At 38.9% G+C, this 14,056-nt stretch overlaps 1 protein-coding gene across 1 annotated transcript in view; it reads right to left on the bottom strand.

Annotated features, from left to right (window-relative positions):
* Positions 1–14,056, bottom strand: part of ears2 (glutamyl-tRNA synthetase 2, mitochondrial) — a 32,783-nt gene that overhangs the window by 17,987 nt on the left and 740 nt on the right. The window contains exons 2-5 of the mRNA XM_039775141.1: positions 11,156–11,311; positions 6,814–7,003; positions 3,951–4,423; positions 3,484–3,592 (exon numbers count right to left, since the gene is read on the bottom strand). Of these exons, the coding sequence (XP_039631075.1) occupies positions 3,484–3,592; positions 3,951–4,423; positions 6,814–7,003; positions 11,156–11,311 (928 nt within the window). The remainder of the gene's footprint in view (positions 1–3,483; positions 3,593–3,950; positions 4,424–6,813; positions 7,004–11,155; positions 11,312–14,056) is intronic.

Genomic DNA, 14,056 nt, shown 5'->3' on the forward strand with positions numbered 1-14,056 from the left:
CATCGCAGGTCCCACTCATACACACATCAATCAGCACTAACAATGGTCCATGTTTATATGTTTTTTTCTTTTTTTTTTTGCTTCTGGTTCTCAGGTTTACCTCCCACAGCCCCTAAGACATTCACTTTAGCTCAGAAATTCTCAAACCCGGTCCTGGGGACCCAATGTGGCTGCCAGTTTTTGTTCTACCCAGCTTCTGTTTTTAATTGGACTCCTGGGTTAATTAAGTGAACTGTTCTTTCCCAGACTCTGTGTTTTTGGAAAAATATAGAAACTAGAAAACAATATACAGTATATTAAAATGTACTAAGCAGTTATATGGGAAAATTATTTTTCTTTCTTTCTAATATTGTCATTCTACTTTTCCAGGTGTTCTAATTGTTTAATTCATTATTTAATAATTAGTGGAGCTGACACTAAAATAGTTGCAGCTTTTCATGATTCAGTGTTATTTGCCTGGGTGTCTGCTCTGCTAGTTTTTAATTGTCATTATTAAGACACAATGAAGGAAGCAAACTGCACAGAGAAAGGGTGATATATAATGAAATCAACAAAAGAGAGTCAAGCATTTAAATCTGAAGCAAAAATAGAAATATTTCTAAATGTCTTATAAATGTAAAAATCATGCTGCAGTGCTTTTCTGAATATAGAATAAGAGAAGAGGGAAAAAAATCCCAGCTAATTAAACTTGTTCAGTGTTATCAGTTGTTGTCACTGCTTATGAATTTGGTTTGAACAAAAAACCTGCGGCCATAGCTTAATTGTTAATTCTAAATTGGCCCTATGTGATTCTGAGTATGGATGTGTGTGTGAGGGGGACCAACAATGAACTGACACACTCTTCATGATCATTTCCAGCCTTTTGCCATTACTGCTAAGACAGAATCCAACCACTCATGACCCTGGGTTGGTTTAAGTGTGTTTAATAATGTTATTTTATGTAATGAATTGCACATTTATTGATTTTATTCCTTAGCAGTATATTTCACTGGTCTTCGCTTGATTCATTTTTATACCACTAGAACTGGTAGGAGTGGACAGAGTATGTAAGGTGCTGCATTTCTTGGGGCAGTACCACATACTTTCCTTATTTAGGTTCCCCAATTTATTCTTTAGAACAGTCATTTTTTCCATTGTACCCTGAACTAGGTAAGTGAGATCTGTGGTTGATTTTAAGTAATTTAGATCAGAGTAGTATGCAGCTGCAGTTGCTAAAGTGACATGTGGTTCGTACGTGTAGTATTTTAAATGGGCAGTGTTTAGAGCCCTTTATGGAGCGATTGCTGTGCTGTGCTTTCCCTTGATTTGGTTGTTTTCTTGTTTTTTTAAGACATTTCTGATTTTTGTCCTTTTTACTTTCAAGTATACGAAGTATAGGGAAATTATTGCAGTCATTGAAAAATTCGATGCCGAGATTTTAATGAATCTCAATGTTTTAGACCTCCCTGACTTTCTCACATATAAAGTATAGGGAAAGTATTGGAATCCTCCAAAAATTCAATTTTGAGATTTTGATGAATCTCGACGTTTCAGACTTCCCTGAGTCTGAAATTACCATTTATGGAATTATGTCTGTGTGTGTGTGTGTAAACACGATAAGTTGAGTACACTTCATTCAAGTACAGATCAACCAAATTTTGCATAAAAGTATTAGGTACAAAATGTAGACCTATCAACTTTTGGACTATTTCCAATATCTGGAAGTGGCACTTTACATGAACACATACTCGATTTTTTCGTTTTATTCATGCAGCTGTAGAGTCTAATTTATTCAACTTTATTTTTATAATAATTGTTCAATATATTAATAATTTGATTAGATTTTTTATAGCTCTTTAATGTACATAATATAAAAATATAATCATTGTCTTGCGGTTTTCTCCTTAAATATCCATCCCATATTCCATCTGAGTATATGAGAAAGTCGAGGGAAGACCACTCCCGATTTTTTTTCTTTTCTTAGGGAGGCTGGTACTGGCAATGTACAAATGGTTTTAGTCTTTTAGGTGAACATTAGAGTGGTAACTTTTAGTTATATTTTGATTAGTAAGTTAAGTTGATCATTGCAGTAATGTGTTTGTTTGGTCGGGATTATCTGTCACTGTTCTTCTGATTTTAATTACTTATTGCCTCTTAAATAATGGTGTACACTTGCTTATGGGTCAGTTGGAGGTAACATCTGGAGGCAAACTGAATTTGAAACACTTTTCTCAAACTTTGGTCTGGGTGGGATTTATTTGGGTTTGTTTTTTCTTTATTTTATGAAGGATATGACTATGTGTATTAATATCAAGTTATTTATTTGTTATGTACTGTATACAGCAGGCTATTAGGTATGATTCACATGTACGGTATATATTTTTTACTTTTTGTAAACCTAATTCTAATTTGATTATTCATGTTTCATTATATGAGTTTTTTAAACAGTCTCCAATTGGTATTAATAAAGAACTTGCAATAATATTTGGTGTCTTGATATGTACATTCCCCGGCACTGTACCACACAAGTTTGCAGGCACCACACTATATTTTAGATGTGAATAATTTCCCAATGCAGTACTTTATGCAAACATTGCACTGTGCCCTCCACAGCACTATGTTTAACCAACAATTTCACCAGTTCTATTCAAAGCAGACCTGGCATGACCAGTCAGATATACTGTGTTTAAAAAGTTCATGCATATATAAACACACCTGCTAAGGATAGCCTGAAGTGAAAAATACAATCCTTATACACAAGACAATTAGCTCAGCAATACTTTTTTTCATTAATTATAGCACAACTGTCAGTGTTGCTGTCCGTAACACTGCTATCTGGTTTGTCACCGGTTTTCTTATGGAGTATCTGGTTTGGTGTTTGTGTCCTATGAGCTGGTCTGCTTTCTTCTTTGTTGTCATCTTAGATTTGATGTGCTTAGCATGCTGTCCACAGTGCACTAATAACATTGCCTATTTGATCTGAGTGGTAGGGCATACTTATAGCACTGCACAGTTATTGTATGTGCGAATAGTGTCAACATAGATGAAACATATTAGAGTGCAATTTAATAACAGTATTATAGCAGAGAATTTAAAAATATGAAAAAAGTCATTAATCATATAAAAAATAAGACATCATAGCCCTGCCATCCTCTAATAGTCCTAAAAGAATCTAGTCAGCCTAGCCATATACTCTATCTTTAACAAATTGGCTGCATTTTTTAATAATTCAGATGGTGCCCAATGCAAAATGATAAGCTAATTAAATAATTTAACTAAAACAAGGCAAATTATTAGCATAATTGTTTCATGTTAAGCTCATGTTAAACATAACAAATTTTTAATACTTTTGAATGCTTTTTGACCAACCCTTTCTCCTATAACTGTATCAGAAAATGTCAAATGCATGCAGTAGGCAGTGACATAAAAAGCATGAGGGTCTTGGTGGGCAACTACCAAGTAAGACTAATAAAACAAAATGAGAACAGAATAAGGTCAACATACCGATTAAACTCTGGCAGCTTTTCAAGATCAATGAGGGCTGAGTGTGTTGTTATTCTGGTCACATCAAATTCTGAAATAAGTTCACGCAATGTTCTTCCAGCTCGATTTTCTAGAACAAATGGAATAAAAATCACAAATAAAGAACAGGATTCTCTTTTACTGTGCAGGCATACTTGGAACCAAGTTGTATTTGGGGGCTCACAAAATGAGACAAACCATAATGATTAATGGACTGCATTGCATTTTGATGTTGCACCTGTGATTATTTTTAATAAGACCATACTGTTGGATGCATGTTATATAATTGAAAAGCAAACAGCTTCTGTATAAACTTTATTGTTGGTACTGTGAAATCTTACCATATTTTATGTTAAGATTGCAAACGTACCGGATAGGGGAAAATAAAACAACATTCTGCCATTTGAGAATATATTTCAATTCTAATGAGAAAAAAGAAAATACCTTACCTATAAACCCAGACCCACAGTTGGTAACAATATCCAGCAAAGCTTCAGGAAGGTAACCATGTTTAGCAAAGTGCTCAAGAAAGATATCACCCTGTCTTTTTGAAAGCTTGCTGCCATCTTTGTTCAAGAGTAGAGGAAGATGTCCAAATATGGGAGGTTTCCATCCTAAGGCTTTATACATTAGCAAGTGCTTAGAAGTTGAAATGAGCCACTCAGTGCCACGCAGGACGTGACTGACCTTCATGTGGTGGTCATCAACAACGTTTGCCAAATGATATGTAGGGAAACCATCTGTTTTGAGAATCACTGGATCCCCTTCAACTTTGGAAACTTCATGTTTGGTCCACCCATAAACCAGGTCCTCAAAGGGTTCAACTCCATCTTCTAGGCGGAATCGAATTACAGGTGCCTGCTTCTGTGCAAGCTTGCTCTCAACTTGCTGAGGTGTAAGATGTCTGCACCGGTTATCATACCTGGATAAAAAATTAAAAAAAAAACCATTCTGCTACCACAGGTTTCTGGAACTTAACACTTGAACAGTCATCAGATACAATTATTTTATCATTGGTATACAAAAAAATGACATGATATGTTAAAATAACATAAAGCAAAATAATTAGGGCAGGCATGACAGTGGTGAAGTGCTTCTTAGGACCTTTGCATTCCAGATGTTGCAAGCTGGCATCTTCCCACCAACAGTTACCACAGTGCAGATTTTAACCTGAGATAGATTGTGGTGTGATTCTACAACAAAACACATGGCATAGTCGGGAGAATTTGTAACATGGGCAGGTGGAGTGTAGAGTGGGTGCTACGCAGAAAGGTGGGTGCTGAGTGAGAGACAAAACACAGCTGATGACACCAGGAAGATCTCTGCTTGCAGTGCTTATAGGCAGTCCCTGCATAACTAAGAAAATAGGTTTTTCTATTGTTCTGGCTATTGAGAAACTGCTTCTGAGCCTTTATAGTGACTGGTCAACAGCAGCTACCACAGTGCAAAATGTGCATCCCAGGATGAATCGTGCTGTGATAACATAACAAAACACTTAGTAGAATTAGCAGAATTTGCATTGCATTGGATGGGTGGATTGTAGTGGGTGTGCTGCAAAGAAAGGTAAGCACTGGTTGTGAGACAAGACTCATCTGAAATCACCACAAAGCACTCCGCTTGCAGTTCTCACGGGTAGTCTCTGTACAGCCAAGCACAGATGTTCCTCTATTGCACTCTCCATAGAGAAACTGCTAATGAGAACCATTGTGATCCAGATTGAAGGTAAATACTATTAAATAAATAATTAACAATGGTAACATAAACAATAAACAAAATGGACATAACGGCATTTGAACTCCAGACATGAAAAGAACCCTGACTGAAATACAACAGAACCTATTTCTGCCTACTAGCTCAACATTATAAAATGTGTCTCTTCCTCTAGTAATTAGTTAGCTGACATTTGTGGAAAAGAGGACTAGAAAAGTCCTTTTGAGAATCTAAGAGCAAGAGAGAGAGAGAGACAATGAAGCAGCAATGACAATGATGGCAACAGTGGCTTCTTGCCATTTAGTTGTGGTTTATCTGTGAAATTCCAGCTTGCATTGTGCACCAAATAAATACAAAAGCAGCTGGTTTGTCAACCCTTTATATTTATTTTTCTGCCGGTTCTTTTACAATCCAAAGGTAATAACTGAAATATAAGTAAACAAAACTATACAATCTGAGATGCAGGAAACTGTCAGTATTGGGAGCAATAAGAAAACCTTTGATAATGCTCTCTTCCAGTTCAATACGATTTGATCAAAATGAATGAATTAGCATCCAATTTATAGGCCCTAAACAGGTACAGTTAGAGTTGAAAAAATGTATCCATATGACTCACACTTTGCTTCCATGCAACCAGTTATTTGTTTTAGGTAGATACAAAGGGGACAGTGAGTTGAGTATTAGATTCAGTTGCTTTACAACCTGATAATTTTGTTGACTTTGGCTCATCTTCCTGTCTACTCTGTAACAGCTAAAAGAAAGAAGGCAACATACCTGGACCAGAATATGACAAAAATACATAGAGGTAATATTTTCTCATTTCTTTTTTTAAACAGGCTGAATGCACTACTTAGTCACAGGGGGCCAGAGCTTACTTCAGTAGCTTCAGGGACTTTGCAAACACCAAACCCTGAATGGAACATCAGTTTATTTCTAGTCATGTTAAAAAACATTAAATCATTTATTAACCTAATATGTGCATTTCTGGGAAGCAGGAAAATAAATAAACTAAATGTACATAAGGAGAACTCTACCTACCATGCCCAGGCTACAATTCAACCCTTTCATCTTCAGCTTTGAGGTACTAGCACTAACCCTAGTGACTTTAAATTGTCCTAATAGGTGTCCGTGTGAATGCAAGTGTGGGCCACAAATGGACTTACACCCTGTCCTGGGCTAGTTTCTGGCATGTACCCAGTGTCGCTGGCCTAAACTTCAGCCCTCTGCAATTATAAACTTGGATTAAGCACAGCTACAGAAAGAAGTAATAGACTTTCTATGTTTATATTCTGTTTTTATTCTTTCATCTGTCCAATATTTCTGCGGCCTTGGCAACATTTCCACACTTGGTTACATAGAGCAAATTCCAAAGATTCACCTCAAATGGAATGTTAACACTTATCAAATGTAAAGAAATGCATGCGTAGCAAATAAGCAGTTTAAGTAATTCATCTCTATGAGGTGCCTCCTTATTATCATTTAAGCAATTTGAGCAACTCGATATGGTGTAAACCTAGTTTATCATTTATCATTGTGTACTTTTTTCCACACATCATTCCTGACTAAAACCTAGTGTGCAGTATTAATAAATGCCCAACTAACCTTGGTGTTTGTCTGTTTCGGAGTGCTTCCTTCTTAAGCAATTCTAGCCTCTGTGGACTGCAAAAACAGTAATAAGCAGCCCCTTTCTCCACTAAATGCTTTGCAACATCTTCATACAGATCCAGGCGCTGAGACTGCAGATAAGGGCCAAAGGGTCCACCTCTGCGGGGACTTTCATCAGGTAGCACACCTGTCATGCATAAAAAAGGAAGAATCACATACATGGACCTGTGGAGTAAAGTTTCATTCATGCAAGTAGACTAAACAGTTACTTGTCTTGAAGCCATGTTGGGCAGCTTGTCCTACTCTAAATGAGATCAAAGTGATGCAAAAATAGTTTGATAATAGCAAAAAAATGGAGTATATCATTTCCAAAGAAGTATTACAAATTTATGGAGGTTATACTTTTACGGCCTTGTATACTGGACCTGTGATCTGTAGGCAGACTTCAGTGCCAAATTTAGTTTTAACTTTGGATTTAAATTTAATTACCCCAGTCACTTCTGTCTTTTTACTGGACCCATGTAATCCAGTCTTAGGGTTGTGTGAAGCAGAAACCTATCCATGAAGTGTCAGATGTAAAATAGGGACCTGAACACCGAACAGGTGCTAAACAAGAGAGAAGTGCTCATTGAAAAAATACTGCTTCCAGTTTCACATAAACGCTTAACTTTCCTTAAAAATACTTTTCACTTTCTTTCTCCATATTTTGATATTTTGTAGCTGCATTTAACTCTAGCATACTGACAGTGGTTAGAAATGCAGCCTTACAGCTCCCATGGCCGTGAATTCTTTTTTCCACCTGTGACTGTTTTGTCTGTGTTGGATTTTCATGCTCTGCCCGTGTGCACAAGGGTCTACCCTATGTACTCCAGTTTCAAAGTCAAAAGTGAAAGCGAACTTTATTGTCATCTCAACCATATACAAGTATAAAGACAGATGAAATTGCGAAGCTCAGGGTCCACAGTGTAACAACATGAAGTGCAAATAAAAAATTAAAATTAAATTAAAAACAGAATTAAAATTTAAATTTAAAATTAAAACACAAAAAAGACATTGTGCAAAGACAAGATTGATGGAATGTATGGTATTATGCAATCTAGATACATAAATACAGTCAATAAATATGTGATATAATAAATAAATAATAGGCAGAGATAATACAGAAATTATCAGTGTATGATAATAGTTGTTTAAGACATGTGAAAACAATGAGAGGTCAGAATGTTTTACAGCAGAAGGATATCAAAGAATGTCAAAGTGCAGTATACAAAAAACTTAAAGGTCAGTATAAGATTTTCAGTTCTTTTCTACATGCCCACTCGTCTTTACAGGAAAGTGGCTTGCATGTATAAAAGTTCTGTTTTTAGAGGTGGTTGAGGTAGTGTGGGAGATCCCAGGGGGCAGCTTTGTGTTAAGGAGTCTGACAGCTTGAGGGTAAAAGCTTTCCTGCAGCCTGGCAGATCTTGCTGTAGTGCTGCAGTATCTTCTCTTGGATGGCTGTCCATGTGAGGGGTGTAAGGGGTTCTGCACAATGCTGCAGGCCTTGTGGACACTGCGTTTGTAAAATACAGTGCATCCGGAAAGTATTCACAGTGCATCACTTTTTCCACATTTTGTTATGTTATAGCCTTATTCCAAAATGGATTAATTTTTTTCCTCAAAATTCTACACACAACCCTCCATAATGACATGAAAAAAGTTTATTTGAGATTTTTGCAAATTTATTAAAAATAAAAAAATTGAGAAAGCACGTGTACATAAGTATTCACAACCTTTGCCATGAAGCTCAAAATTGAGCTCAGGTGCATCCTGTTTCCCCTGATCATCCTTGAGATGTTTCTGCAGCTTAATTTGAGTCCACCTGTGGTAAATTCAGTTGATGTGACATGATTTGGAAAGGCACACACCTGTCTATAGAAGGTCCCACAGTTGACAGTTCATGTCAGAGCACAAACCAAGCATGAAGTCAAAGGAATTGTCTGTAGACCTCCGAGACAGGATTGTCTCGAGGCACAAATCTGGGGAAAGTTACAGAAACATTTCTGCTGCTTTGAAGATCCCAATGAGCACAGTGGCAGGCACATAGTAAAAGGCACATGGCAGCCCACCTGGAGTTTGCCAAAAGGCATCTGAAGGACTCTCAGACCATGAGAAACAAAATTCTCTGGTCTGATGAGACAAAGATTGAACTCTTTGGTGTGAATGCCAGTCGTCACGTTTCGAGGAAACCAGGCACCACTCATCACCAGGCCAATACCATCCCTACAGTGTAGCATGGTGGTGGCAGCATCCTGCTGTGGGGATGTTTTTCAGTGGCAGGAACTGGGAGACTAGTCAGGATAAAGGGAAAGATGACTGCAGCAATGTACAGAGACATCCTGGATGAAAACCTGCTCCAGAGTGCTCTTGACCTCAGAGTGAGGAGACAGTTCATCTTTCAGCAGGACAACGACCCTAAGCACACAGCCAAGATATCAAAGGAGTGGCTTCAGGACAACTCTGTGAATGTCCTTGAGTGGCCCAGCCAGAGCCCAGACTTGAATCCGATTGAACATCTCTGGAGAGATCTTAAAATGGCTGTGCACCGACACTTCCCATCCAACCTGATGGATCTTGAGAGGTGCTGCAAAGAGGAATGGGTGAAACTGGCCAAGGATAGGTGTGCTAAGCTTGTGGCATCATATTCAAAAAGACTTGAGGCTGTAATTGCTGCCAAAGGTGCATCGACAAAGTATTGAGCAAAGGCTGTGAATACTTATGTACATGTGATTTCTCAGTTTTTTTATTTTTAATAAATTTGCAAAAACCTCAAGTAAACTTTTTTCACGTTGTCATTATAGGATGTTGTGTGTAGAATTCTGAGGAAAAAAATTAATTTAATCCATTTTGGAATAAGGCTGTAACATAACAAAATGAGGAAAAAGTGATGTGCTGTGAATACTTTCCGGATGCACTGTATGTCCTGTAGTGAAGGAAGAGGCACTCCAATAATGTTCTCCGCTGTCTTCACTATCCTTTGCAGGCGTTTTCGGTCAGATATGTTGCAGTTGCCATACCAGACAGTGAGGCAGCTGGTCAGAACACTCTCAATGGTGCCTCTGTAGAACGTGGTGAGGATGGAAGGGGGAAGTCTTGTTCGCTTCAGCCTCCTCAGGAAGTGCAGTCTCTGCTGGGCTTTCTTGATTAGTGATGAGGTGTTACGCGTCCACGTAAGTTTCTCAGTTATGTGCTCACCGAGGAACTTGGTACTCCTAACAGTCTCCACATCTAAACCGTTGATGCTGAATGGGATGTGGGCAGGATGTGATTTTCTGAAGTCCACAATTATCTCTTTTGTCTTGTCGACTTTGAGAGATAGATTGTTATGTTCAAAGCATGCGGACAGCCGTTCCACCTCATCTCTGTATGCTGTTTCATCATCCCTGCTTATCAGACCTAGCACCGTTGTATCATCCGCAAACTTGATGATGTGGTTGGTGTTGCGCGTGGCTCTGCAGTCGTGAGTCAGCAGGGTGAAAAGCAGTGGACTAAGGATGCAGCCCTGCAATGCTCCAGTGCTCAGTGTGATGATGCTGGAAGTGTTGCAGCCCATCCGAACTGACTGGGGCATCTCTATCAAGAAGACCAGGATCCAATTGCAAAGGGTGGTGCTCAGGCCCAACCTGCTCAGTTTTACAACCAGCTTTTGAGGGATGATTGTGTTGAAGGCGGAGCTAAAGTCTATGAATAGCATCCTGACATATGTGTCTTTTTTATCCAGATGTGTCAGGGAGAGGTGAAGGGCAGAGCATATGGCATCCTCAGTTGACCTGTTTGAGCGGTAGGCAAACTGAAGATGGCCTAGGGAGGCAGACTGAAGAGATTGACTGGTAAATCTAAATTGGCCGGGTATGAACCGGTATGCCTATGTGTGTAGTAAATGAATGAGCAGACGAACTGATTACCTTTTTCATCATAACTGTATTTTACAAACATACACTGAAAACAACAAGCTTAGATAATGGATGGAACCACTTTTTATAGTAAATACTACTGAAAGAATGTTTCCTTTGCAACACTTTGCTTTTAAAATGGATGGGTAGTTGAATTTGTGATGCCCAGGATAAGATGAGGAGGAAAACTACAAACATATCTGCTATCACAAACTGCTTGATTACTGTGCTTATGCTGGTGCATTAAAGTTGCGTTTTTTTCCGATCTCATTCCATGTTCAAAGGTAATTCTGGAAATTAAAATAACTGACAAAGGCAAAAAACGTTTATCTGAATTATATAATTTGCCAAATATTATGTACACTATAAAATTATATGTCAATTTAAAAAAAGTCAGAATAACTTACCTGCCCATTCCAGCATATCCTCAATTCGTTCTGCAGCACCTGGCACAAGTCGACTCTGGTCTGTATCTTCCAGCCTTAATATGAAAGCTCCTCCATGCTTCTGAGCAAATATATAATTGTAAAGGGCAGTGCGGAGTCCTCCCAGATGAAGGAATCCTGGTCAGAGGTAAACGTTTGGTTAGATTTGAAATGCAAACCATATATTGAGGTCCATCTGAATAGCAGACTGAATTGGATTGACAAATTAGACTTTGAGTACAATAAAGAGCTAAGGGAGGTTTTTCACTTAGAGGAAGCTCAGGTATTTGCATGACAAGCTGCTAGAAATAGTATACGGTCTTGGTGGAACAGTAAGACCAGCCCAGGGGACACCTCAGGCCACAACAAACTGATCAGGAAAGTAATCGATACCACCAAACAATTTCTAAATTAAATAAAGTCAGTGGCATAAAAATGGATGGTGGTAAAATTACAGGCTATCAGGAATAGTAATCAATTGTTCTGTCTGACCTTTATCCACTTGCTTATTGTACCATGGTGTGCTACCACTGTGGTTCTTTTTATGCTTGCAACCTTCTGGCCACAGGCATTACGCCTGTTTACACCACAGACAGTTAAAACAGACATAATGACACAAGCACAAAATGTCTTTAGGGAAACCACGCATTGTTCAGTTAACACTCACTGAACATATTATTAGGAACACCTGCTTATCCATGCAATTGTCTAATCAGCCAATCAGATGGCAGCACCACAATGCAAACAGACATCAAGAGCCTCAGTTAATGTTCTCATCAAACACCAGAATGGGGAAAAAATGTGATCTCAGTGGTTTTGACTGTGGCATTACTGTTGGTGACAGATAGGCTGGTTCACGTATTTCTGTAACTGCTAATCTCCTGGGATTTTCAAGTACAACAGTCTCTAGAGTTTACTCAGAATGGTCTGAGAAACAAAAAAACATCCAGGAAGCGTCATGTCTGTGGATGGGAGTGCCTTATTGATTAGAGAGGTCAGAGATGACAATCCATAGACTGGTTTGAGCTGACAAAAAGGCATTACAGACAACCACTCTGTACCACAATAGGGAGCAGAAAAGCATCTTAAAATCCACAACATGAGAACCTTGAAGTGTATTGGCTACAACAGCAGAAGATCGCATTGGGTTCCAATCCTGTCAGCCAAGAACTGAAAGCTGAGGTTGCAGTGGGCACAGGCTCAACAACATTGCAAAGCTAAAAACTGGAAAAACTCAGCCTGGTTTGAAGAATGTTGATTTCTGCGGAGGTGCACAGATGGTAGAATCAGATTTTAGTACCCACAGTATGAATCCATGCACCCCATCCTGCCTCATAACAACATTCCAGGCTGGTCGTAGTGATGTAATTGTGTGAGGAATGTTTTCTTGACACACTTCAGGCCAGATAACACCACTCAATCACTGCTTGAATGTCATGGCCTGTTTGAGTATTGTTGCTGACCATGTGTATCCCTACATGTCCACAATTTACCTTGTGCCATGTCACAAAGCGAAAGTCATCCAAAATTGGTTTCATAAACATGACAATGAGTTCAGTGTTTGTTCTTCATTGGTCTTCCCAATCACTGAATCGGAATCCAGTAAAGCACCTTTGGGATGTGGCTGGGATGTGGCAAAAAGGGACATTTGCAGCAGTTGGCAAACCAGCAGAAATTGTTTGATGTAATTATGTCACCACGGACTTGAATCTCGAAGGAATGTTTACAACATTTTGTGGAATACATGCTATGAAGAACTGAGGCTGTTTTGACAGTAAAATGAGGTTTTCTAGTGTTTATTAACAATTTGCTCAGTTAGTATCTCTATATATATAATTCACTAAGGCAAGACACCCATGGAAAGCATGCTGGAAGGGGCGTGGATTCACTAAGCCGCTGACAAGTAAGACACTTACGGCGCACGCAGGAAAAAGCCACCAACTCCAAGACCATTGGATACGACAACTCGCAGAGCCACGCCCACCAACTCGGACACGACGACACAGAAAAAACGGCGTCATTTATATTCGTCTGTTGTAGAGGCCACATGCAACTCCGAGCCATGTTGACTGTTCATTGAGGCATGTTTCTCGCGGAGGTGAATCGCCATATGCAGCGTGTAAAACAGTTTGTGAGGTGTATCGCATGGGATCCTTAAAACAATCCTTTACAACTGAGGTTAAAACACAATAAAGTAAGCAGTCTTTAAAAACCGGGTTTTCGGTTACGAAGCACGACCGCGTGCACCATAGCAAACTGTTTTACACGCTACATACAGCAATTCGCGCTACTACCGTGGTCGGGTGTCTTGGTGGATTATATATAGAAAAGCAGCCAAAACCGAACAGAGCAATGAAAAGTCTACGTGAGTCACAGGTGCATGTGGACTGTGCAAAGACGACAACGACTCAAGTGACGAGTTGGAGGTGGGCACATGAGCAGGCAGGGCGCAATGGCGGTCCACCAGTTTTCAGTCACGGACGATTGTGTGTTGGTTCGTTCCGTGCATTGTTACAATGTTGCTTTTCTTGCTGATTTATTACATTACCGATTTTTCAAATGTTAATTTTCTCCCTCTGATTAAAAATCATTAAAAAACCGGCCTGATTATACGGTGTATGGTACGCCACGGGTTGGCTAGTACTGTATATTCAAGTTGTGTGAACAGTACTGCAAACTGCAGTTGTGTATTGACATTTGTGTTATGGTTACTGCTCTGCAAAATGTCTGTGTGCACAGCAACTTGTAAATTTCTGTCTATGTAAAGAACTTATTACTTGGACACCCATAAAGCATTATTTATCTTTATTTGTGTAACCCTAAATCATTGGTCTCGCTTGTCGGCAATTAAAATCTAAAAATATACAAGCTGCATTGAATTAT

The sequence above is a fragment of the Polypterus senegalus genome, chromosome 13, assembly GCF_016835505.1.
Source record: "Polypterus senegalus isolate Bchr_013 chromosome 13, ASM1683550v1, whole genome shotgun sequence".
Taxonomy (NCBI): Eukaryota; Metazoa; Chordata; class Cladistia; order Polypteriformes; family Polypteridae; genus Polypterus; species Polypterus senegalus.